The sequence below is a fragment of the Patagioenas fasciata genome, chromosome 4 (genome assembly GCF_037038585.1).
Source record: "Patagioenas fasciata isolate bPatFas1 chromosome 4, bPatFas1.hap1, whole genome shotgun sequence".
Classification (NCBI taxonomy): domain Eukaryota; kingdom Metazoa; phylum Chordata; class Aves; order Columbiformes; family Columbidae; genus Patagioenas; species Patagioenas fasciata.
The window spans coordinates 9,377,889-9,400,253 of record NC_092523.1 but is presented as its reverse complement, the minus strand read 5'-3'; the positions used below and the strand labels follow the sequence as shown (position 1 = coordinate 9,400,253).

Here is a 22,365-nt window from a genome sequence, read left to right as displayed (position 1 = left end):
AAGAGCTCTTGTCAGAACTGATGGAGTTGAAATTAACAGTTATTTGCAGAATCCTTTGGTGAAATGATGTTTCTGTGTGCTCATTCGTGCTCTGAATGGCTGTATGACAAGAGGTGCTTGAGGCACCATGTTTTCTTACAGTAACCTTGGAATTTTGTTCTTTGGCCCCTTCCTTAGCATTTATGAGTCTGATTGGGGAAAAAATAGAGATAAACAAAGTGAAAGTGTCTTAAGTGTCTTGCTGTCATGAAATTTTATCTAAGAAATTCCAAGCTAGTTCTGATCTCCAGATCATCTATATTTGCCCTAGGGACACCTGTCCAGGGCAGGTTATGTCCTTTACTAGTAGGGCTCTCATTTTTGACCCATAGGCTTTGTGTGCTTCCTGGCACTCAGGTGAGAGAAACAGATTTCTGTGCTACAACTTACCCTTTAAGATTCTGCATGCTTCTATGCTTTGCTCAGCTGTTCTGTAAAGCCAGGAACATCTTTCTGAGATAACTGAACTCTTGGGTCAAGAAATTCAGCTACTGATCTTTCTGTAAATATTGGAAACTATCAGAATGCCTTCACAGATTCTCAGGGCTTGAATTTTGAGCCTGAGCCTGTTCTTCCTGTGGCTCTACTTGCAGTGGCAGTGAGTACCTGTTAAGAGTTTGATATAACTTGAGATATGTAAATCCTTTTCCTTTGACTTCATAATGCCATAGCTTTTGCTGTAATGACATTATACCCTACTTAGTGTGAGACATCCCTTGATTATTGAGATTTTTTCACTTTGATAAGTGGATTTTGTTTCCCTTGCTCTCCCTTTCCATACCTTCTGATTGCCCTACCTGATTTTGCAGATATCTCTTTTCCTCTAATAATTAGGGTATTTTGTGGGGGAAAGCTTTTGGCGATCAGCTTTGGATGCTGCATTTTCTCAGATGCAACTGTCTGCTTCATGTTCTGTCATAGGCTGTATTTTAGCTTTGATGATGAAAAAGTTAACCACTAGCCATTAAAATGGCCTTTATACCCTGCTGTCTCTTAGGGTTGAGCAGAAGGAGTAGGTCCTAAATTGGTAGAAGAAACGATAGCATGCCTGGTCCAGCCTTTCATTTTTGTTTGGGTTACAGTGAATTTGGAAAAGATCAGCCAAAAAGGGTAGAGACATTAGGGCTCAGAATTGGGGCCAGTTGTGTCATGTTTGTGTACAATTCACCCTATACATAAATGTCTTGAATTTCAGAACTAATGCTAATTATTGGTATTTTTCTAGGTAACTTGGGAGATCGGGCATGTCTTAGCTGTACATCCCTGAGGCTGGCAAACAAAATGTGAGTAAATATGAACCTTTTTTCTAAATTCAAAACTGTACAAAACCAGTAGTTAGTATGCTATCACGAATGTAGGTTTAAGTCTTCTAGACAAAGTGTGAAAATATTAGCCTCAATTTGTGTTATTGACAGATTAGAGGAAGTCTGAGTATTATTCTCTTCACCTGCTTGGTTGTGTGTGGGAGAAGGAAAGTGAGATCTTTCTTTTTTCACTCAGTTCCTCCCTTTTTGTTTCACTTACAATGTGAAAGCAAGAGACTACTGATCTTGGTCTTGAGTGAACCCAGGTGATGTTACAGGATATTGTGTGCTTCTTGCATACTTTTGCTGTGGAGTTCTATAGAGGAAATGTGGTCAAATCTAGTTTGAAAAACACAGTTGACAGTTAGGAATGTAGATAATTTGAGTTGTATCTCTATTAAAGCGAAGTAGTTTGCTCCATGTTACAGCTTTGGGTGAGGCTCTTCTTGGAGATGGTGTCCTCTTCTGAAAACAAATCCAGCCACTGTGTACCCTTATGGAACTTAAGGCGCTGGATGTTGGCAGAATCCATTCTGTGTTCCTGGTGTGGCTCACAAGGCATACTTGTGGATGTGAACTTCCTAACACCTTTCCTTGGAATCTTAAAATATGTATTCTCTAGTTTATTTACAGTCTAACTGCTCAGGAGATGGGCTATTCTTCAGTTTCCTAAGTTTCCATTTTAACATAAGGATGTGTTCCTAGACGTAACCCTCTGATATGAAACATAATGTCATTCCTTTATTTTTTAGTCATGTTAGTTCTATATTACTTACTGTATAGTTGGGAGAGGTTTTTTTTAAATACATAAAGTATTTTCAATTCTGTTTACTTTTTAGTACATTATTGTATGCGGCCCCTCTCTTGGAAAAATGGAAACTTCCAGATTTAAGTCTGTCATATGAGCAGCAGAATATTGGGACAGAAATTCTTGGTTTTTTTGTTTTGTTTTGGTTTTTTTTTTTTTTTTTTTTTTTCCCAAAACTGCTGTTCGTGTAATGTTGCTGCATAAAATAAAACAAACCAGTGCCCATATCTGACATGACCCAGAGCCAAAAGTATCGTTATAATTCCTTACTCTAGTGATAAAAGTACTGAGAACAGTTTGGAACAGAAGTTCTATATCTGGCATCCTGCTAGTGAATGTGTATGGAGAGACACACATTTCTTGTGAGAATTTTTTTCCCTGCAGACTCAGAACCAGTTCTGCTGGCAGAGCTCCCTTCTCCTCTGCATGTGGAAGAATGTAGATGTCTGTAGGTGGAACGTGATCTGTAGGCCTGGAGCTCAGCTTTTGGGAAGTGTGTTGGAGTCAGGATGGATTGATTTATGCAAGTGATTTAGTCTGGGTTTGAAGACGTACTTTATGTTCTTAAAGGAACTGTAATTCTGATTAGTTAATACCTGTGCAAGTGTGCAGTTTTCTGGCTAATCAAGAAGATGTTTTGTGTAGCTGTGTGTTTTTCAGCAGTCATCTGAACAGTGAATGGTCAGATGCTTAAAATTTTAGTTTAAGCTAGAAAATAACCATGTGTCTTTAAAAAGTAATCATTTAGTCATTTTTTTCCTACAAAGCTCTATTTGAATAACATTAAATGGGTAAAACCATTAAAATAATTTTAAAATTCATTGGATGCTTGTGATAATTAAGTTTCTAAAGTATTCTTGCTTGCAATACTTATACAGTGTTACTCTGAGTTATAGAAGTACTTTTTTGTCATTGCCTGAAGGCAAATACACATTCAGGTTTTGGTATGTCATGAATATAGTAAAAGAGGAACTCTAATGAAATCAGATTTCTCTGATATTCTCTACCTTAGTACCTATTCCAAGTCTAGAACTTGCATTTTTTTCTATTGAGTGTTTTGTTTAAACAGAAGTAATAGAAATGTCATTCTTTTCAGGTATAGACATCCTGATCTTGAGAGCCACAGGTGTGGGGTTTTTTTCTTAAATATTCAGTATATATTTCTCAAATGATGCATTTTATAAATTACAGAAATTTATATAACTATAGAACTATATGACATGTAAATATATAAATAGGTTATGATCCATTGCTAACTCTTGAATGCTTTTTTCTTCTGAAGGACTGTACACTTTAAATATTGCACTAGTGTCCCTCCAGTTTACGCATACTCCAAAAAAGATCGCTACTGTTGTTGGACTAAAGGATCTGAACAGATATACTTTACTCTTACGAGTTCTTCTGGCTCATGGACGCCACTAGCAACCATGGGTGTTTTAGGTCCCCAGTATCTTCCAGTTCGATGGTGGCATTCTTCACATCCCCTTCAAGATGACTCTATAGTTGAAAAGTCACTGAAGTCCTTAAAGGACAAAAACAAGAAGTTGGAAGAAGGAGGTCCTGTATATAGTCCAACAGAAGTGGAAGTTGTGAAAAAATCTCTTGGGCAGAGGATTGTGGACGAACTGAAGCACTATTACCATGGTTTTCGTTTACTGTGGATTGACACGAAAATAGCTGCAAGGATGCTCTGGCGAATACTTCATGGAACCACTTTGTCTCGTCGAGAACGGAGACAGGTACTGAGTATATACCAATTTGATTTGAGTATCCTTAGGGATTGCTCTATTTTATTTGAAATGAGCTGGTTCTTCCTGTTGTCTTCTGTTCCTAGAATTAATTATGCTAGGTGTATTTCTCTCCTCCCCACTATGTGGATGCTGAAAAGTTTGGATTTGACTCCAAAACATTTTAGTATTGTTCTCCATTATTGCAGATAAATTTGGTATTTTCTAGCTGGAACAGAAGAGGATTCATCTGTTTTGTCCCGTGGACAGCAGTTGTGGTTTGTTCCCAAGTTCATGTCCATGTGCTACATGTGTGTACATGGTCATTTTCTCTGCTTTTTCACTCCAGCTGGAAAAATAAAGGGAAAGTACTTCTAGTAAAGGTTGGATTTGTGCCAGTTCTGTTCTGTAGCTTGGTGTTTTGTTTGTTGGGTTTTTTTTTTTTAACAGAAAAAAGGCTGCAGGCTGAAATGGGTGATTGATAATGAGATGTTAGTACTATCTCAGTTATAAATGTATTTGCAAAATAATTTCAGTCCAAAGAACATAATTTGAGGAAAGTTTGTGTTTTATACTTTTTTCTTTACGGCATGTAAAGAAACTGAAAATGCAACTGATAATTTTAAAGAAAAGGGAAGTGAGGATGGAGATCAAATCTGGAGTGCAAAATGAGAGTGCTTTACATTAGGATAATATACATGCATTTAAGTAATAATTTCAGTTTGTGGATGAAATAAATATGCTTATTCAACTAGAATTAAAAGATATATGGATATTTAAAAACATTTGATGTGAGCGCTTATATATGGAAAGACTGCAAAATAATAAGCTGTTTTAAAACTGGTATCCTTTTAAACTTTTTTTTTTTGAAGGAATGTTTTGGTATTCAACTTCACCAGTTCATTAGCAGTATATAAAACATGCTGATTTAATAGTTCTCATATTACTGTTTTTAATGACAAGATGTTTAAGCAGTTTATACAGATAAGATATGCAAGTCTATCTCCTTGCCTTTTTTTTTTTTTTAAAAAGCATTTCAACTGTTGCTGAAAAAAAGATGTGCGAGCAGAAATGTTGGAGAGTGAAAAGTGTATGTACTCTGGCAGCAGCAGTGAATAGTGCTGCTTGCAGCCATGGTCTGGTTCTCTGCAGCTTGCACATTGTGCATTCAATGACTTAGGTTCACATCTCTACCTTCAAAAATTTGGCTAAATGATAAAAAATGTGAATATTTGCTCATTGTTTTAATAATTTCCCGATAAAGTTAGGTATATAGTTGAACATTTTAGTGTGTAATTAAAAAAACCCACAATGCATTATGCAAAAGTGTTTTTCCTATATTCTCAAGGTTGGACAAATAACAATGTTAAATGTGCATGTAGCAGTTTTCAGCTGTGATTACCTTTGGTCTCTTTCTACAGCAGCACTGGTTGATGGTATTGGGTCTCAGCATCTTCACACTACTTATTTTTGCCTTGCTCCTTACACTGGTGGAAAAATGTTTGGCAGCTGATCCAGCTGAAACATTGCTCAGCAATAAATATAACAGTCTGTGCTGACCTAAGAGAGCGGGATTAAGCAGTGCCAAGAAAGGGTAACTGAGGAGAGGAGGGAAGTAGCAGTTCTGGCTTGTGCTGGCTTATTGAGAGCTTTGGGAAACTTGGAAAACCAAGTGAGACAAATTAATTCATCGTTTAAAACAGCATCAAAAATCCTCCAGAGAGCAAGATCGGAACCACTGGTTTTCCTGCTTGTTTCATGTCCGCTGAGCCATATGTCTGAGGAATTACACAAACAACAGTAAGATATGGATATTGTGGAAATATATCCGCTGAAAGATCACGACTGTATTCTAGAAGGCACGAACCTTTATAAGTAATACATTATCTGTGGACACACATACATAACTCCATCAATAGATGGATTTATTTATTTGATTGCCCTTTAGTTTTGTCATCTAGTGATGGTAAAACTGTCTTTTTTTATATTCATGTAGTGGTCTGGCATTTGGCCTTCCTGTTTTGTTTTTTTTTGTTGCAGATATGTGATTTCAGTATCAGTTCCCTTATTTTAAATGAAATATAAATTTATTGTGCAGGTATAAATTAGTGTTTACCTAATGATGTGTGTATGTCTGTACGTAGTATACTCACTGATTTAAAGAAGTCTTAAAACTTTGATGTCAGATTAGCTACAACTCTGCAGATGTGGCTCCTGAACTTTTTAAAATAATATTTTAGGTACATATTGCTTTAAATGTATTAAACTGCACATGAACTGACAGTCCTAGAGAAATCTTATCTTCCAGCAGACTGACAAATGAGTTATTTCTGACTGCCCTTTCCTTCCTCTTTGGAGGCAATAGTGGAAAGATACCCAAGTAATCTAACCACATCAACCAGCAATTGCAGCATGGCTAATGCAAGGGAGTTACTGCTTATGTAAACCAAAAGTCAGTTCCAAAATTGTGCTTGTACAATTGCTGGTGGGGTTTGGATTCAACAGGATCACACAGCTTTGCTTAGCAGAGAAAGTGGGATAAGTAAAATGTGCAAAATACACTTTTTTGAAAATTAATTGCTCTAGTGCTGCTTTTTCCAGCAGAATGGTTCAGATTGTGGAAGTGAGATGGCAAACACTGGCGTTTGTGGCAAGTATATCAACTTTACACACTCTTCAGCCGTGCAGAGGAGGGAGAGGTGGAATACATGAACTGTAGCAGCAGATACAGAGTAGTCACAAGTTTTTCATGCTATGCTGCCAAGTAATGTGTGTGTAATCATGAACCATTGTATTGCATTCCTGGGCAAAGTTGTTTTCCTTGAGTTAGCAGAGGGTGCAGTTTTATGATTCATGTAAACCGATCCAGGAAAGTGCTGCTGCAAAAAAGGGTGCTTGGTGCTTAAATCAAGTTTTCCGATGCCTCTGTTCCCCACCCTCCTTTAGTTTGTACTGATCCTTTTTCACTTGTCTGTGTGTTAATATATTAATGGGTTAGTTTTAGCTGGATCAGTGGTGTACCTTAACATTGTGACTACTGGTGTGCATTCGTGGCTCTTAAGACATTATCTCAGGTTAGCACTAGGATAGCTTAATCCATTTGTAAAACTGCTTCCATTGATATGGATTTTGCCCTGTACAAATCCATGCATGCACTCTCTAAAATAGATACTAGATGGAAATAGGAACTCTGTAGTGTGCTCTGTGGAGGAGGTTTTTTAGGGAAAACATACTTGTTCTTCTGACTTTTAAAATTTTCTTCCAGTTTTTCTTACATATTTTTGAACTCCCTGGTAGTCATTTATTTTCTATTGTTGGAATGAATGGAAACATCTTTGAGCCTGTAAACAATGGACCAAAGCATCCCTTCTGGGAAACTGATGGTTTTTATATACAAAAAAAATGTCGAACTTTGAATCTGTGGAATTTGTGCGTTCTTCAAACTGTATTTAAGATTTTTGGCTGGTTTTATGCTAAGCAAATAATGGTTGGGGTTTTGCTGGTTCTGTACGTTCTGTGATGTGCAGTCTGTACTGGTGGTTGCTGCTGTTCCTCGGGGCTGGAATGAGTGGTGGAGAGGGGATGGAGGGGGAACCATGTGTTCGCTTGTGTAACAGCATTTCTGTTGACAGTTTTTGTCAATCATAACTGTGTTTATTAATTCATGATGTTGAATGACAGTGCAGTGGCAGTAGTGTATTGTAGTGTAGGTCTGACCTTCAGTTTCTTGATTTAGGAACTAACATTCCCAATAACTGGTTATTTGCTTTGTAAAATGAGGCAGAGTCAAGCAAGATCTGCACTCCCCAATATAAACCAAGTTATTAAGCTTTTGAGGATTACTGAAAGATTTGATTATAGACTGTGCAGCCTAATAAATACATTTCTGAGTGTAGAGAAATCAGAACGACAATATTTTATGCAGTTTGAGATTTGGTAACTAATGCATTGGGGTGCTTTGGAGGATTACTTCTCTAGAAAAGCATTTAAAAAAAGCATTAAAAAAAAAATCTACCAAGCTGGGCTCATTATCCTGGATTTAAATGTACATTACAATTGTTATAAGGCAGAGGGGGAGGGATCTTTCATTTTATTCATGATTACTTAGTCCATAGTAGCTCATGCATGTAAGAAGTGGTGGAGCACAAGTAAAGATGAATAAAAGAAGTTAAGCAGCTTTAACGACCACGAATGACCACCTCCTGTTTTCAGGTGCTTTTAAGAGGTTTAAATGAGATACTTGTTCAATAATCCTATTGAGACACAGTGAGGCTTTTGAAGTGCTTTCTATAGTGTTGAAAACTGGTGAAACTTTGGCACTCTGTACTATATAGCAACTTGAAGAAAAAGATACTAAAAACTGACTTTGTCACATTCTTTTTTTGTGTTACTTTAAATTTCCTTTGTAGCAAATATATATATGTGAGCTTAAGGGATAATGTGGATGATCATATCAAGTATTTTTGAAATACAGAGATAAAATTCTGCTTATCAATACTTTTTTGTTTTTCCTTGTAGTTTCTTCGAATATGTGCCGATCTTTTCCGCTTGGTCCCTTTCCTAGTTTTTCTTGTTGTCCCATTTATGGAATTTTTGCTTCCAGTAGCTCTTAAGTTGTTTCCCAATATGCTTCCCTCTACATTTGAGACAAAGTCTAAAAAGGTAAGCAGGTCTGAATTTATAATCCAGTAATATGTTTTGAAAAAATTAGGGCTTTCCTTGCTAAAGAAAGAAATCAGAAAACTTTTTCTTGAATATTAGGAGAAAACTTTTATCTTCTTTATGTTGTTTTGATGATCTCGCTGTAAACGTGTAATAACGAACCACTGCCATCCTGGTTTACCTTTGTATAAGTGCAGATGCTTAGCTGTCAAGGCTGTAGGCTTCTCTTGTCCTTTTTGCTATCTTCATCGCCATTTTCTATGACACTTAAAAAGCAGAAATGAAAACAAGGAAACCTTTTTTTCTAGTTTGTATTAAAATAAGCAGACTTTGTTTTTAACATTTGTAGTCCTTACTCTTGATGCAAGGTTTTTTGAATGTATACTTAACATTTAGAATAGCTTCTTATGCTTTGTGTTGTTTAATTTAGTTAATTTTTCTGTGCATTGCTGAAGAGATTTGTAAAAAACACACCAAAAAGCCCCACATGTTCTTAATTTCACAAAATACTTACGTTAAGTTCACGCATAGTGAGCTCCCAGTCAGTCACAAATACGATCAATCATGATTTGTATACTTGGATCTAATGAAAAATTAATTTCTGTTTCTGTGAAAAATTCCTCTGTGTTTGCATGAGATGTAGTGTAGGATTCTGTGCTGGATACAAGAGATGAGAATTAGCCAAACCAAAGTTCGTTAATTTCTTTTGTTACTAATTCAGAGGGTGCATGTTAGTTTTAGCAGCTGAGGCCACTCATGCTGCACTTCACTCTGGCATTTATTGCACCTCGTGCTTATTGGGGCTTTGAGCTGATCCACCTATTTTTCAGTGTGATTTGGGGATCTTTGGTAAGAGATGTGTGTTACAGCAGAATAGGGGAGAAGTGATACTTAGTGCACATATTTCTGGAAAGAATTTTTAAAACCAAGTATTTCTTTAACAGGAGGAAAGATTGAAGAAAGAATTGAGAGTAAAGCTGGAGTTGGCTAAATTCCTTCAAGACACAATTGAGGAGATGGCCTTGAAAAATAAAGCAGCCAAAGGAAACGTTACAAAAGATTTTTCAAAGTTCTTTCAAAAGGTAAAAATTTTAAATAATGTATTTTCTCTTCCTACCAAAAAAATAGCTTGGTGTTTTGTTTGCTCTGTGGTAATGGTCAGATAGCTTTATCCTGTTGGATTTGAAAGAGTGGGATATAACAGGTTTTTTTAGGATAGTTTTCTTTTTGCAAGTAATACTTCAGTGTGCTGAAGTTTTACTGTTTATTTTGGTGTTCTAGCTGGTGCTTTCACTCTCTGATTCTAGAAGCAATATATTTCTGTTCATTTGCTTCTTGTTCTCTTATTAATAAGTTAATTCTAACATCAAAAAGATTATGTGCTCAGTGATTACCCACGTGGTTCTTGACCTCTCTTTGAATAGTGTGTGTAAAAAGTGGGAGAAAGAAGTTCTTTCCTAATTCACTGATTAAACTTAGTGGGGGAAAAGTTAATTTTTTGGTGAAATTTAATTCTGCTTATAGAACAGGTTTTAAATGCGCAGTTACTATACTGTTGAAATCCTTTTGGATACTGACTAGAATGTGGTATAATCTGGTGCTTTGCTAGAATGCGAGTACTTTGGTAAAAACTTTTTCTGTTCGCAAGCAGTTGCTGACACAGAGACTGAATGTCAGATACCTGCCTCCTCCTTCGATGGCCTTTAGCTTTGACCGTTACATTTCACCAGGTTGTAGGTAAGAGTAAGGTATTCCCTGGAGAGATGAAAAATACCTTCTTAAATCTTCTCAGGGTAGGATTTATCTCAGTCCACTCACCCTTCTGATTCCTTTTAATTGTGGGGCTGTTGAATAAAGAGATGGAGCCAACAACCATCACCAAGTGCTTTGTTAAAACCACGAGTGTGATCCCCTCCTTTGGGGAGAGTGTGTATTTACACAGAAAAAGGCACATAAGCCTGGGGATTTCAGACCTGAACTTTACAAGTCCTGTCAACTAGCTGGAGCTTTTCCTGCTTGTCAGTGCTGAAAATGAAGTTTTAAAGGGTGAATTAATGAGATCATGTTGGTAGTGCCCCCTGTGTTCCTTCAGATAATGAGATTGGCAAGTTTTACCAGTTGGTATCTGCTTGTGAAGTCCATGTACTTTGAAGCTTCTGTACAATCATTTGTTTCTGTTCTTTTTCATCTGTAGAAAATTGTAAACAGTTAAAGCGGTTAGTAGCTGCAGCCTCTGGGTATATACCGCTACCATGCTTCATGTTTGGAACGTTTCATTTTCTTCTGAAATAACTTCTACTGAGAATTTACATTTGGCGGTTTATTTCTGTGGAAATAACTGACACATCACTCCACATTTGCTGGAGGAAGTCCCAAGTTCCTCTGATGACTAAAAAGAAGTTTCAAGCTCTATATTTCTTATGTGTGGGTGTGCTTTTTACAGCTATATGTTTCTAATTTGTGCCACGGAGACAAAGTTACTGATCCCTTTTCACTGTAATAGATAATAAATGTTGGAGCGTGCAGCAGCTTAAATGTTTCCCACCTTTTTGCTATTGTTCTGTAGCTGCTTCTTCAGTGAAGTATTAGATGCTGCAAGAACCATTGATTACAGGCTTAACATGTTTGCTGCAGAATTCCAGAATTTATCGGTGTTGCTTTGTAGCTAGTGAGTTACTAGAAAGTTTCAGTTTGTACTTTCAAGAGACATATGCTTGGCTCTGCCAAAATTCAGGTTTAAACAAGAAAGAAAATGCTTTGTGTTTTTTAAAGTTCCATTTTTGGCTCCTGTGGTGAAGGAGCTGGTGAAGTGGAACAACAAGCCCTTTGACCTTTCTTTCTCTGAGTTGGTTTCTCTGCTACTCGAGTATCCTGGAGGTTAATGGACACAAAACCCTGTTGTCTTCTGAATTTTTATCTTTTCCTGTGCTCAGTAGCTGTTCACTACAAGATTTGAGTTGGCAAGTAAAACAGGTAGGCATGATAAATCTGTCTGTACAGGTAGTATTAGGTTTTCAGGCTATACTTGATGGCCCTTAGCTTATGTTTTCTTTACAGGGCTTTAAAAAAGGTAGAGGGATTGGGAAACGTGTGTGTTTGAGTATCTGTGTACTTACTGTTTAGACTGAAGTGACTGGGAATACTTCATTATTAAGTTCTGTAGATTTTGGATTCAGTAATGTCACCTGAAGGTATACTTAAAATAGAAAAGTCAACGTCAATACAGTTGATAATGTTCTACTATGACCTGATGAGACTAGGGAATGATTTTTTTTTCTGCTTCCAGTATTTGGATTTAAGTGTCGTGAAGTGCCATTTGGCAACACATAACCTAAAAGCTTAACTTGGCATTTGTACAAGCAGTTACAGAGAACCTTCCCTCGAGAAGGATTCAGCGTCCTTTCCCAAATAGTGGTTTATATTTAGGAATAACTTCAAGTACAAATGCATTTGCCTTGAGGTGCCACAGAACAGCTGGGAACTGGAAGCAAATTAGTATTGTAAAAAATATGGTTGTGGAGAGAATGTAGGTAAGTAGGTGTCCAAATACACGTTTCGTAAGGACGCCAACACTGCAAAATTTTTTGCCATTGGACATACTTCTCAATTTATCTTCATAGGGTGATGCTTTTAACATACTTTTATGTTTAGTAACTACAGTACCAGAAAGAATACTCGCCTGTGTGACTTCTGTAGCAACTATTAATTTGTGCGGATATTTTTAGACCTACTCATTAGTATAGAGATGCACCTAGTTTTTGTTTTTGGTAGTTTCATCTTAAGTATATTACACAATGTTGTATCAAAACCATCAATTCTTTTTCCTGTTATAGTAGATAAGGTTTTTTTATTTCTTTCAGGTCTTCCTTGTGTCCTATTTCCTATTATCAAAAGTACTTGACAAATGAGGATAGTATTTTTTATTATACAAAATAATGCCCAACCATAACATCTGCTTTGAAAAGCTTTACGTGTGTGTTTTCTCTTGCAGATCAGGGAAACTGGTGAAAGACCCAGTAATGAGGAGATCTTAAGGTTCTCTAAACTGTTTGAAGATGAGTTGACTTTGGACAATCTAACCAGGCCTCAGTTGGTGGCACTTTGTAAATTATTGGAACTTCAGTCAATTGGGACAAATAACTTTCTCCGCTTCCAGCTGACTATGAGGTTGAGAACTATAAAAGCTGATGACAAAGTGAGTCATTCTGAATAGACACTGATTCATAATATTGCCATGTAAGAGTAATGAGTGTGTGTGTGTATACATATATATATGTGTCTTACTTTTTAGCTGAGAATGAAAAGGCTTGAAGAGCTTAAAATCGGAAGTTTCTTTATTTGTAAATAAAAAGCTGAGCTTTTTTCAGTCTACCATTAGTTGCAATGAAAGTAATTATGTTACAAAGAAAGGCATTTGAATGAAAGTGTAATTTGTAAGGGAGCTGTTAGAACTATTAACTTAGAGATTGGCATTACCGTTATGGAGCTGTTAAGACTTCAGTATGGTGTTCACTGTTCAAAAAGTGGAGGCTGTTTTGTGTTATCACAGCAGCCTCTAGTGGCCGTTGTAAAAATAGAATCATAGAATCATTTTGGTTGGAAGAAACCCTCAGGATCATTGAGTCCAACCACAACCATAACCTATCTCTAGCAGTAAACGATGTCCCTAAGAACCTTGCCTAAATGCCTTTTAAACGCCTCTAGGGATGGTGACTCCACCACTTCCCTGGCCACCCTGTACCAATGCCTGACAACCTTTTCCATGAGAAATTTTTTCCTGATATCCAATCTGAACCTCCCCTGGTGCAACTTTGAGGCCATTTCCTCTTGTCCTGTCACTTGCTACTTGGGAGAAGAGACCAACCCCCTCCATGCTACAAACTCCTTTCAGGTAGCTGTAGACAGCGATAAGGTCACCCCTCAGCCTCCTTTTCTCTAGGCTAAATAGCCCCAGTCTTGTGGGTGTGCATTGCTGGTGGTTCTTCAATTTTGAGCTGTTGCATCTTGAATTTTCTTTTACTCTTGGTGCAGCTGATTGCTGAGGAAGGAGTCGATAGCCTGACTGTTAAAGAACTGCAGGCAGCTTGTCGTGCCCGAGGGATGAGAGCTCTTGGCGTGACAGAGGAGCGTCTTAAGGAACAGCTTAAGCAGGTATGTTTTTGCAAGACTGAATAGGCAGACCGAACTTAAGTAGCTAGTGCTGATTTTTGTTATGATTCTGAGAAGCCATTTTGTTTCTGTTCCCATTAAAGTCTTGGCTAATTTCTCCTTAATAAGCTTTTGTCATGTGTACTGTGTAAGTGCATAGTAGCAGTGGGCTTTGCTTTTTGACTGGGCCACAATGTTTTGATGATGCAAATAAGTACTTAGACTTAAACATATCCCAAATATGTTTGTAATTTTGGTGGTTTGTCTTGTTAATTATTTGTATTACTCTGTAAAAAGCTCTTCTGCAAGTAGATCACTTCTTTGTCTTTTGGTGTTGCCTGGTTTAGAGGAAGATGCATGTGAAACAAAACACTTCAAATTTTCATTCAATACTTCTTGAGATACTTGTTAAAATATTTCTTCTTATATTTCAATGTGATTTATGTCATTCTTAGCTGCTTTATAGTCTGTTGTTCCTATGATAGGGTATTGGCTGATAAGTAGTGGTAAAACAATCATTTACTTTTTTGTGTATGCTTGACTTGACCTGTAGAACAGTAAAAAATCCGAAAGTTGAAGATTTGTTTTATGTATTGCATTTATAGTGGTTAGATCTGCACCTGAACCAGGAAATCCCTACTTCATTGCTTATTTTATCCAGAGCCATGTACCTTCCAGATACCCTTTCTCCAGCTGATCAACTCAAAACAACACTTCAGACACTACCAGAGAGTGCTGTGAGTATTGATGTGCATAGTCTGTAAGCAGCTTTCAGCATCTTCACTAAAAATCTGATTAGAGAAGTTGATGGTTTTCTTGGTTCCTTTTTTTCATTGAAAAGCTAAACCATGGATAGGTTTGAGTGGCCTTGAAACACAGAAGAAGTTGGCTTGTATGTGGTGGGGTCTGAGAATAAAGCAAATAAAAGGCAATATTTCATTGCGTGACAGTAGACAATAATAGCATAAGATTTAAATATGCTTTTTACTTAAAAAGCAGTCTACACTTCAGGCAATATAAAGATAATAATATATGAAAATTTTGATGTTGTGTGGAGAGATGAATGATCGAAGTTGATCATTGATATTCTTGAGAGAAAGAATGAAGAACACGTATAGTTTCAGCGTGGAAAGTTCTTGTTTTCAAAGAAAGATAATAGCTTTTTATGAGAAATGCATCAACAGGGTAACTTGAGGAGGGTAAACTATATTCTCTAGCATACCTATACTACGTATCTCAGTAAAGATATGTAAACTTCTTATATTATGTAGACACATGTATATGCACACATATAGACTTTTTAATAATTATTTTTAGGCCAAAGAGGCACAAGTCAAAGTGGCGGAAGTTGAAGGTGAAAAAATAGATAACAAAGCGCGGCTGGAAGCAACACTTCAGGAAGAGGAAGCCATCAGAAAAGAAAACGAAGAAAAAAAGTTGTCTGAAGCTGCGGAGAAAGCCAAAGAAACCCTTCAGGTTGCAGCTGTGGTAAGTTCTGCTCTCAACTATTGAGAAATAAACGTCAGTGATGTAAAAAACAGCATGGTTTGTGTTAATGCTTTTGCTCAGGGTGTTGCCTGCAAGAAACTGGACTTTGTATCCACATATGGAAGATGTGGGAGAATATTAAACCAGGGTGCAACATAGAAGGGTTCACTGAATCATAAAAGATTGTCTCAGTCTTGTGTAGCTTTGATTTCTCTTCCCTCTTAATTAGAGTAATAAGATAAACCTTTTATTCCTCTATCAAAGGTGGTGGGTTTGTTGTTTGATTTCCCCCACCCCATACTTTAAATGTTCTTATCTTTGACTCTTTCTATTTGTCATTAACCTGATAATGTCATTGTACAATACTTGACTGTTAAAGTTGCTGGTGTGCTTTGGTGGTGAATTAAGTGTCAGGAGCTCACAGGCATAGTTCATTAAGTGCAGATGGGTATTTTAATGTGAAGCCACTCAGTATGTTGCAGTTTTTTAACATAAAAATGTCTGTCTACTTTGGCAACTATTTCTGTTTTGAGAAGCCATTCTTTCCTTGATGCTGGTACAGATTATGATACCTTTGTTTTCATTAAAACTTCATGAGTGTTTCTTGTTTAGAAGGAGGTGGAATCAACTGTAGATCTTGAAGCAGTTGCTCTGCAAGCTAAAAAAAGTCAGATGGCTGTGGATACTGAACGAGAACTGGCAAGGGCAGATGTGGCGGTGCATTCGGAGACACTGATAGATACAGCACCAGTATTGGAAGGTATTAAGGTAATATGGATAACTGTACATTTTTATACTTTTCAATGTAACGATTCAAAACATCCACCTAAGGGCCATAAGTCCCCTGGTTGTCCTTCAGTTTTAACCCTCTCAACACATTCTGTCAGTTAAAACCAGCTAATTAGCAGATTGCAAATTCTTAAACACCAATGCAGAAATTGACATTGGCATGAAACATCTCTGAATATCTCCTATATCTGCCTTTTATTGATACTAATACACCTATTTTGGGGGCACTTGCTCTGCCTGTAGACTTAATGGATCTGTTCATGTTTTATCTGTGTATAGTTAACATATGAGGAGGGAGATGTCAAGAGTAGTGTGCATTTCTTTTGAAGGGTGTAGTGGAGACCAAAGGATTAAGAAAGAACCTGGGTTTGGACTAGACTGTACTAGATTTGTATTGACTTCCTCTTCTAAACTAATACAGGCAGTGTATATGTGCTTGTCCTGGTTTAACCTGAGCTAACAATACAACCATGATAGCTGCTCGCTCACCCGCTTCCTGGCCCCCCAACAAGGGAGAGAATCAAAAGGGAAGGTAGAAACTTGGATTGAGATAAACTCAGTTTAATAAAATAGCAAAATACTGATATGCTACTAGTAAATATATATATATATATAATAGAAATAAAAGATACTCAAGGCAATTCCTCACGAACACGGTGAGCAGCCAGTTCTAGGAAACATCCCGGTCCCAGCAGCTGGTCCCAAAGAGAGAGAAGAGAGGGAAAAGGCAGAAAAGCACAGAGGCCTCTGCAAAATGGCAGAAGGCCAGGCTAAGCTTCCTGGCTACCTTGAGGGAGAAGAACCAGAGAGATTGGTAGAGCCCAAAGCCAGAAGGCCCCACTCTTAAATAATTAGCATGACACTGATGGGATGGAACACCCTCATTGATCAGTCTGGATGTCAGTCAAGCTCTGCCTCATCTCTGTCCTCACTTCCTCAACACCTGTAAGCAGAGCGCTCAGGGTGTCCTTGGCTTTCAGACCAGAGCAATTAAAAACATCAACTCTGTGCTGGGATGTTATCTACTTGTTCTTAAAGTAAGTCCAAATAATGAGCATGCTAGCTATGAAAAAGAAAGGATTCTAACTGCATGAAGAAAAATAACCCATTTTCAGTCAAGCCAGCACAACGCTATAAAATCTTTTTAGTGTACTCTTTCAGTATTTCCTTAGTATGATGTTGAACATAATTTATACAACCATTAGAGCAACAGGTTGATTTCTAAGATTAGCATGCTTTGTTGTGACCAGAGCATGCTTTGTTACAGTCAGAACATTCTGGTTTTAACAGTTTGCTGCGTGACTGGCCTGTAGCTCCCCAGGTTCTCCTCCTTGCCCTTATCAAAGGTAGGAGTAACATCTGCTTTCTTCCAATCCTCAGAAATCTTCACTTATGACTATGTCCTTTCAAAGGTAATCGAGAGTCGCCTCTCAAGGACATGAAACAACTCCCTCAGCACTTGTGGTTGTATCCCATTAAGTCTCATGGACTTGTGTATCTTCCGTTTATTTAAGTGTTCTGTAACCTGATCTTTCTCCACTGACAGTAGATCTTCCTTGCTCCAGACTTCCCCACTGGTCTCAGACCTGGGATTCCCAAAGGCCAGTCTTACCCATAACAACTGAAGAAGGCATTGACTACATCTGCCTTTTCTATGTCCTTTTGCACCAGGTTCCTCATCCCATTCAGCAGCAGGCCCACATTTTCTCTTGTCTTCCTTTTGCTCCTGATGTACTTGTAGAAGCCTTTCTTCTTGCCCTTCTTATCCTTCACCAGATTTAAATCCAAGTGGGCTTTTGCTTCCCTGAACCCATGCCTACAGGCTCAGACAGTGTCTCTATATTCCTTCTTCCTTGCTTCACCCTCTTGTATGCCTTTTCTTCATGTTTCAGGTGTGCCTTGAGTTTTATTCGTAGTTGAGCACTTTACTGTTCTCCGCAAGTTCGGTGTCAGAATTGTTCTAAGCTACTTTGCAACCAAACAACATTAAATTAAAATGGATGTGAGGTTGAGGCCTAGATGCTAATCAACTTTGAAGTTGATGAAGGGGCTGAATGCCCAGTTTGTGAAATGTTCTGCCATTTCTTGAAAGCATATTGTCATTCTGCACTGTGTTTCGGGCGTCCTTGTTTGCACCTATGTTTCTACACTCTACTTACGTGGCTGTACAGAGTTTAGCTATTCAAAATAACAGCTGTTGTCTGGGTAAGATTAATATGCTAACTGTAGCTATTATTATGGAATTTTAGCATTTTTAATGAAACATCTTGAAGTCTTATTTTTCAAGTATTCAGTTGGGGGTTAGATTTTGATTCTCAGCTTTTTGAGAGACAAGTATACCTTATGAACTATGGATGTGCATTCTCATTCTTACAAAGGTTGTTAAAGATAACTTTGTTCCAGCTCAACTTCCTGAACTTTGCTCTGCAAAATGTTTTGTGTAATGTATCTTTCCTGTATGTAATGAATCGTTTCTCACTTGTTTGGATTTTTCACCTGGCGAAGAAGGAAGTAAAACGTTCTTAAATGAGACAATTAGGTAGAGTTTCAGATAACCAAAACCAACAGAATTAATCAGTAGCTGAACTTGTAACTGATGCATTTAAAAATTATGTACCATAGCAAACTTATTGCCTTGGCATTTAAGATCTTGACATTAGTCTTAAAATGCACATTTCTACATCACCCTCAAAATGGCAGTTTGTACAGTATTGACTCCAAAAATGGAAAAAGAATCTTGAGTCTGTCTCTTTTGGTAAAAGACCTGAAATCTTTGAGGAAAATCATGAATGTGTCTTTCACTAATTTGTATATATTTTCTGTTACAGGGTGAGGAAATAACTAAGGAGGAGATTCACATGCTGAGTGATGCTTGCACCAAGCTGCAGGAACAGAAAAAATCGCTCACAAAGGAAAAGGAGGAGCTTGAGGAACTGAAGGGCGATATACAGGAGTATAATGAGGTACAGAATGGGGCATGGAATATTTTTTTTTATTGTTATTTCTGGTTGTGTTTAGTTTTTGTGTAAATGATCCACAAAGTTAAAGATTGTCTTACTTGAATGACTGTTAGCCTGTAGCTCAGGGGTGTCAAACTCATTTTCACCAGGGGCCACATCAGCCTTGCAGTTGCCTTCCAAGGGCTGAATGTAATTTTAGGACTGTATGTAATTTTAGGACTGTATAAATGTAACTACTCCTGCATTTATACAGTCTTAAAATTACATTCGACCCTTGGAAGGCAAACGCGAGGCTGATGTAGCCCCTGGTCAGAATGGGTTTAACACACCTCCTGTAGCTGATAGCTGAGTGAATGAGCTTTGTATTGTTTTATGGCACAATGCGTTTAAAATGTATTTAAAACTTGCTTAAAATCGTTGGAGTAGTTCCCACCAGATGAGAATCCTCTTCCTGCTCGTATTCCCAGGGTGACTAGACTAACAGGTGCTAACTGCTGCATGCTGCAGTTCTTTCTTCTCAAATGTAGATGTCAGTATTACAGGTATTTCAAGTAAAGTTTATCTTATCCAATCTTCTGGAAGATGTGGAAAATAAGGTTCATGAAAAGGGCTATAATGTTAGAATGTATTGTTCTTATTCCAGTTTGGAATGTCTATACCTTTACATTTCATTTACAAATGATGCCTGTCTTGAAATGCTATTCTAAGTCAGTAGTGTCTGTTGTGGAGAACTGACACCAACAAAAGCTTTTCTCTTGACCGTTTCTTTTAGGATTTGCAAGAGATAAAAGAGCTCTCTAAAACTGGCCAGGAAGAGGTGGTGGAAGAGTCAAAGGCAAGCAAGCGATTGACCAAGAGGGTGAACCGAATGATTGGTCAGATAGACAAGATTATTAATGAATTAGAAACAAGTCAGAAGACAGTGGATGTAAAGCTGGACAGTGGCGAAAGTCTTCCTGCTGGGTAAGTGACTTGAGAGCACCAAATGTATCTCTGATCATCTTCAGTCTTGTTTTTCCTGTTGTGTGATTACAAAAAATAGCGAAGAATTGTTTAAAATATTAAGATAATTTAATTGAAAAATAAAATTAACAAAATGTACTGTAGATTTTCTCTTCTAAGGTATGTTAAATATGGTTGAAATGAGGAGGGGGAAGAAGGCAGATTTAATTCCGCAGATCCTAGTCCTGTGGGAGTTCTGAAAGTCAGCGTGTCAATTAGTAGCTCACCATCTTGCTCATGACTGTAGCACTAAAGGTGATGGAAGTGAAATTGTGCCTTTAGTCATGCTCCTCGTGTGTTAGGTTTGCCCTGTGTCATTGATTGAAAAGATGTGCAACCACATGCTAAGCATGTTCGTGTTTGTTGTTCATTGGTAGTGAAGATGTCAGTGGGGGAAAAAAAATGCAATAAAGTCTATTCTATTTCTGGAGAGAAATGGAAGAACAGATCTAATGGAAGTAAGGAGAAAATTTTACGTGGTCTTTTTCCAAAAATTTGCTTCGTTTCAACTTTTTCACACTTGGAGATTTCCAAAGAAAGATCATTCTTGATAGTTTCATTGCAAAATTCATTTATCAGCATTTCTCTAGGTCTTAATGTTACTGGAGAATCTTTCAGGCAATAATATGTTGCATAGTACAGGCAACAATATGGCTGTAATTCTCACAATTTGTGGTCATGAATGCTGTATTAATCTAGTTTATGCTTGCACCATTTAGTGTGATTCATTAAGGGAGCTTCCCAGCTCCCATAGAGAATAACCTCAGTGGAAATAAGCATTCTGCTTTTGTTGCTTCCAAACTTTGTTTTTTTCCAGTCCCTAGGGCAAACGGTCATTTGTTTCAGATTTTATGTAATAAGATTAAGGCAGCCATATGAGTGGTGTTGTAGAGAAGTTGTTGATTAAAACCATCCAGATTTATAAAATAAAAATAGAGTATGCAATCTGCTTGTACTGAATGCAATTCAAGTTTATGTAATGGATGGTTTTGTGGATAATTTTGTGGATGACTGAAAATTATTAGTTTAAATATTGCTTACTTGTCAAAGGCTTGTTTTTTAACCTGGAGGTTGGTGCAGGCATTACCAAGCATCAAGTGTCATAGAAACGACACAAGTCCAGGACATGTAGTGACAGCTTGAGAAATGCTCCTGCAATAAAAACCCGTCTGTGCCCACAAGTTAGGGACAGGTATGGAACTGGGACTATACTGGTAAAGCCCTTCTGTTTAATATTTATTGGGTTCACTGTCTCCTACATTTTAGCCAGACCTGTGCTGGAAGATGGGTCTTCAAAGTAACACAACCATCTAGGCAAGCAGAGGCTTTAGGCTGCAAAGACAGACAACTTTAGCTTTGTGAGATCAGTAAGCAGAGTGTGGAAACACCTGAAATTCACTGGTCATGATGTCAAGTTTAGTCATTTCTTCTACAAGGTTTATTCCTTGATATGAGCAAATAAAGCCTGTTTTAATGAAACGGCTAAATTGCTAAAGTGATTAGTTCTCAGCTTTTGTTTTCCTTTGACTGTAAATCTAAAAGGATGGCAAGTGCATGGCATTGCGGCTTTGGCAGTTGGGGGGGACGTGGAAACTGTGCTAAACATTAATTCAAATGCTACAATATGCCTGTGTTTGTGCAATAAAGCACATGGAAACAAAAAAATGTGAGATTTGATGGTAAGATAAGGATTAATTTAAAATCTACTTACTGATCAGTAACTCATTTTTGCTTTTGGTTCAAGATTATAAATTACTAATTAGTGCTTTTACAAATGACCTGCAGTGTAGTGACTTTCAGTACTGCTTTTTGTCAACTTTACTCCTTTGGAGTAACTGCTTGCCATGTACAGATTGTGCTTCCTCTTCAGGGAGAATCTCATCAGTATCGCTGAGCTAATTAATGCAATGAAACAAATTCAGAAGATTCCAGAGGAGAAGCTAATTAGAATTGCGGAGGCACTAGATGAAAACAAGGATGGCAAAATCGACATAGATAATGTTGTTAAGGTAAGTTTGTGAACTATTGTACCTGTTTTGACTTATATTCATATTGCTGCCTTTGGCAAGAGTCTTGACTTTAGAAGAACTATTTTAGAGATACCACTACTCAACCAAAGTCTTGACATAACGTTTAAAGATACACTTGATGTCAACACAAGATAATGGCTTTTCTTGCCTCCTTGTATACCTTAAATATTTCCTTGAGACCTGTATTTCCTACCTGAAAGACATCAGCCCATCAGGTGTTCTTTAGGTCCATTGCAAATGGCTTGTATTCTTTGCCTGCTTTGTACTGTTCTCTTATTTTGCAGAACATTCTCAGGTTTTATCTGCATTTCTACTTCATTTTCTTGTTTCCCTTTTACTCAATAAATTTAGAGATATCCTGAAACTTCTTTGCAGATAATTTTCCTGCTCAATGCAGAAATAGTGCTT

At 37.5% G+C, this 22,365-nt stretch overlaps 1 protein-coding gene across 4 annotated transcripts in view; it reads left to right on the top strand.

Moving 5' to 3' along the window:
* Positions 1–22,365, top strand: part of LETM1 (leucine zipper and EF-hand containing transmembrane protein 1) — a 29,071-nt gene that overhangs the window by 2,059 nt on the left and 4,647 nt on the right. The window contains exons 2-13 of one of the 4 annotated variants that reach the window (XM_065836153.2): positions 1,265–1,322; positions 3,434–3,890; positions 8,397–8,540; positions 9,485–9,622; positions 12,532–12,735; positions 13,572–13,691; positions 14,294–14,425; positions 15,006–15,176; positions 15,792–15,944; positions 18,794–18,928; positions 19,698–19,888; positions 21,798–21,936. In XM_065836153.2, the coding sequence (XP_065692225.1) occupies positions 1,265–1,322; positions 3,434–3,890; positions 8,397–8,540; positions 9,485–9,622; positions 12,532–12,735; positions 13,572–13,691; positions 14,294–14,425; positions 15,006–15,176; positions 15,792–15,944; positions 18,794–18,928; positions 19,698–19,888; positions 21,798–21,936 (2,042 nt within the window). Of the gene's footprint in view, positions 1–1,264; positions 1,323–3,433; positions 3,891–8,396; positions 8,541–9,484; positions 9,623–12,531; positions 12,736–13,571; positions 13,692–14,293; positions 14,426–15,005; positions 15,177–15,788; positions 15,945–18,793; positions 18,929–19,697; positions 19,889–21,779; positions 21,937–22,365 lie in introns of all 4 variants that reach the window. The other 3 variants (XM_065836150.2, XM_065836152.2, XM_065836149.2) reach the window with 3 other exon arrangements.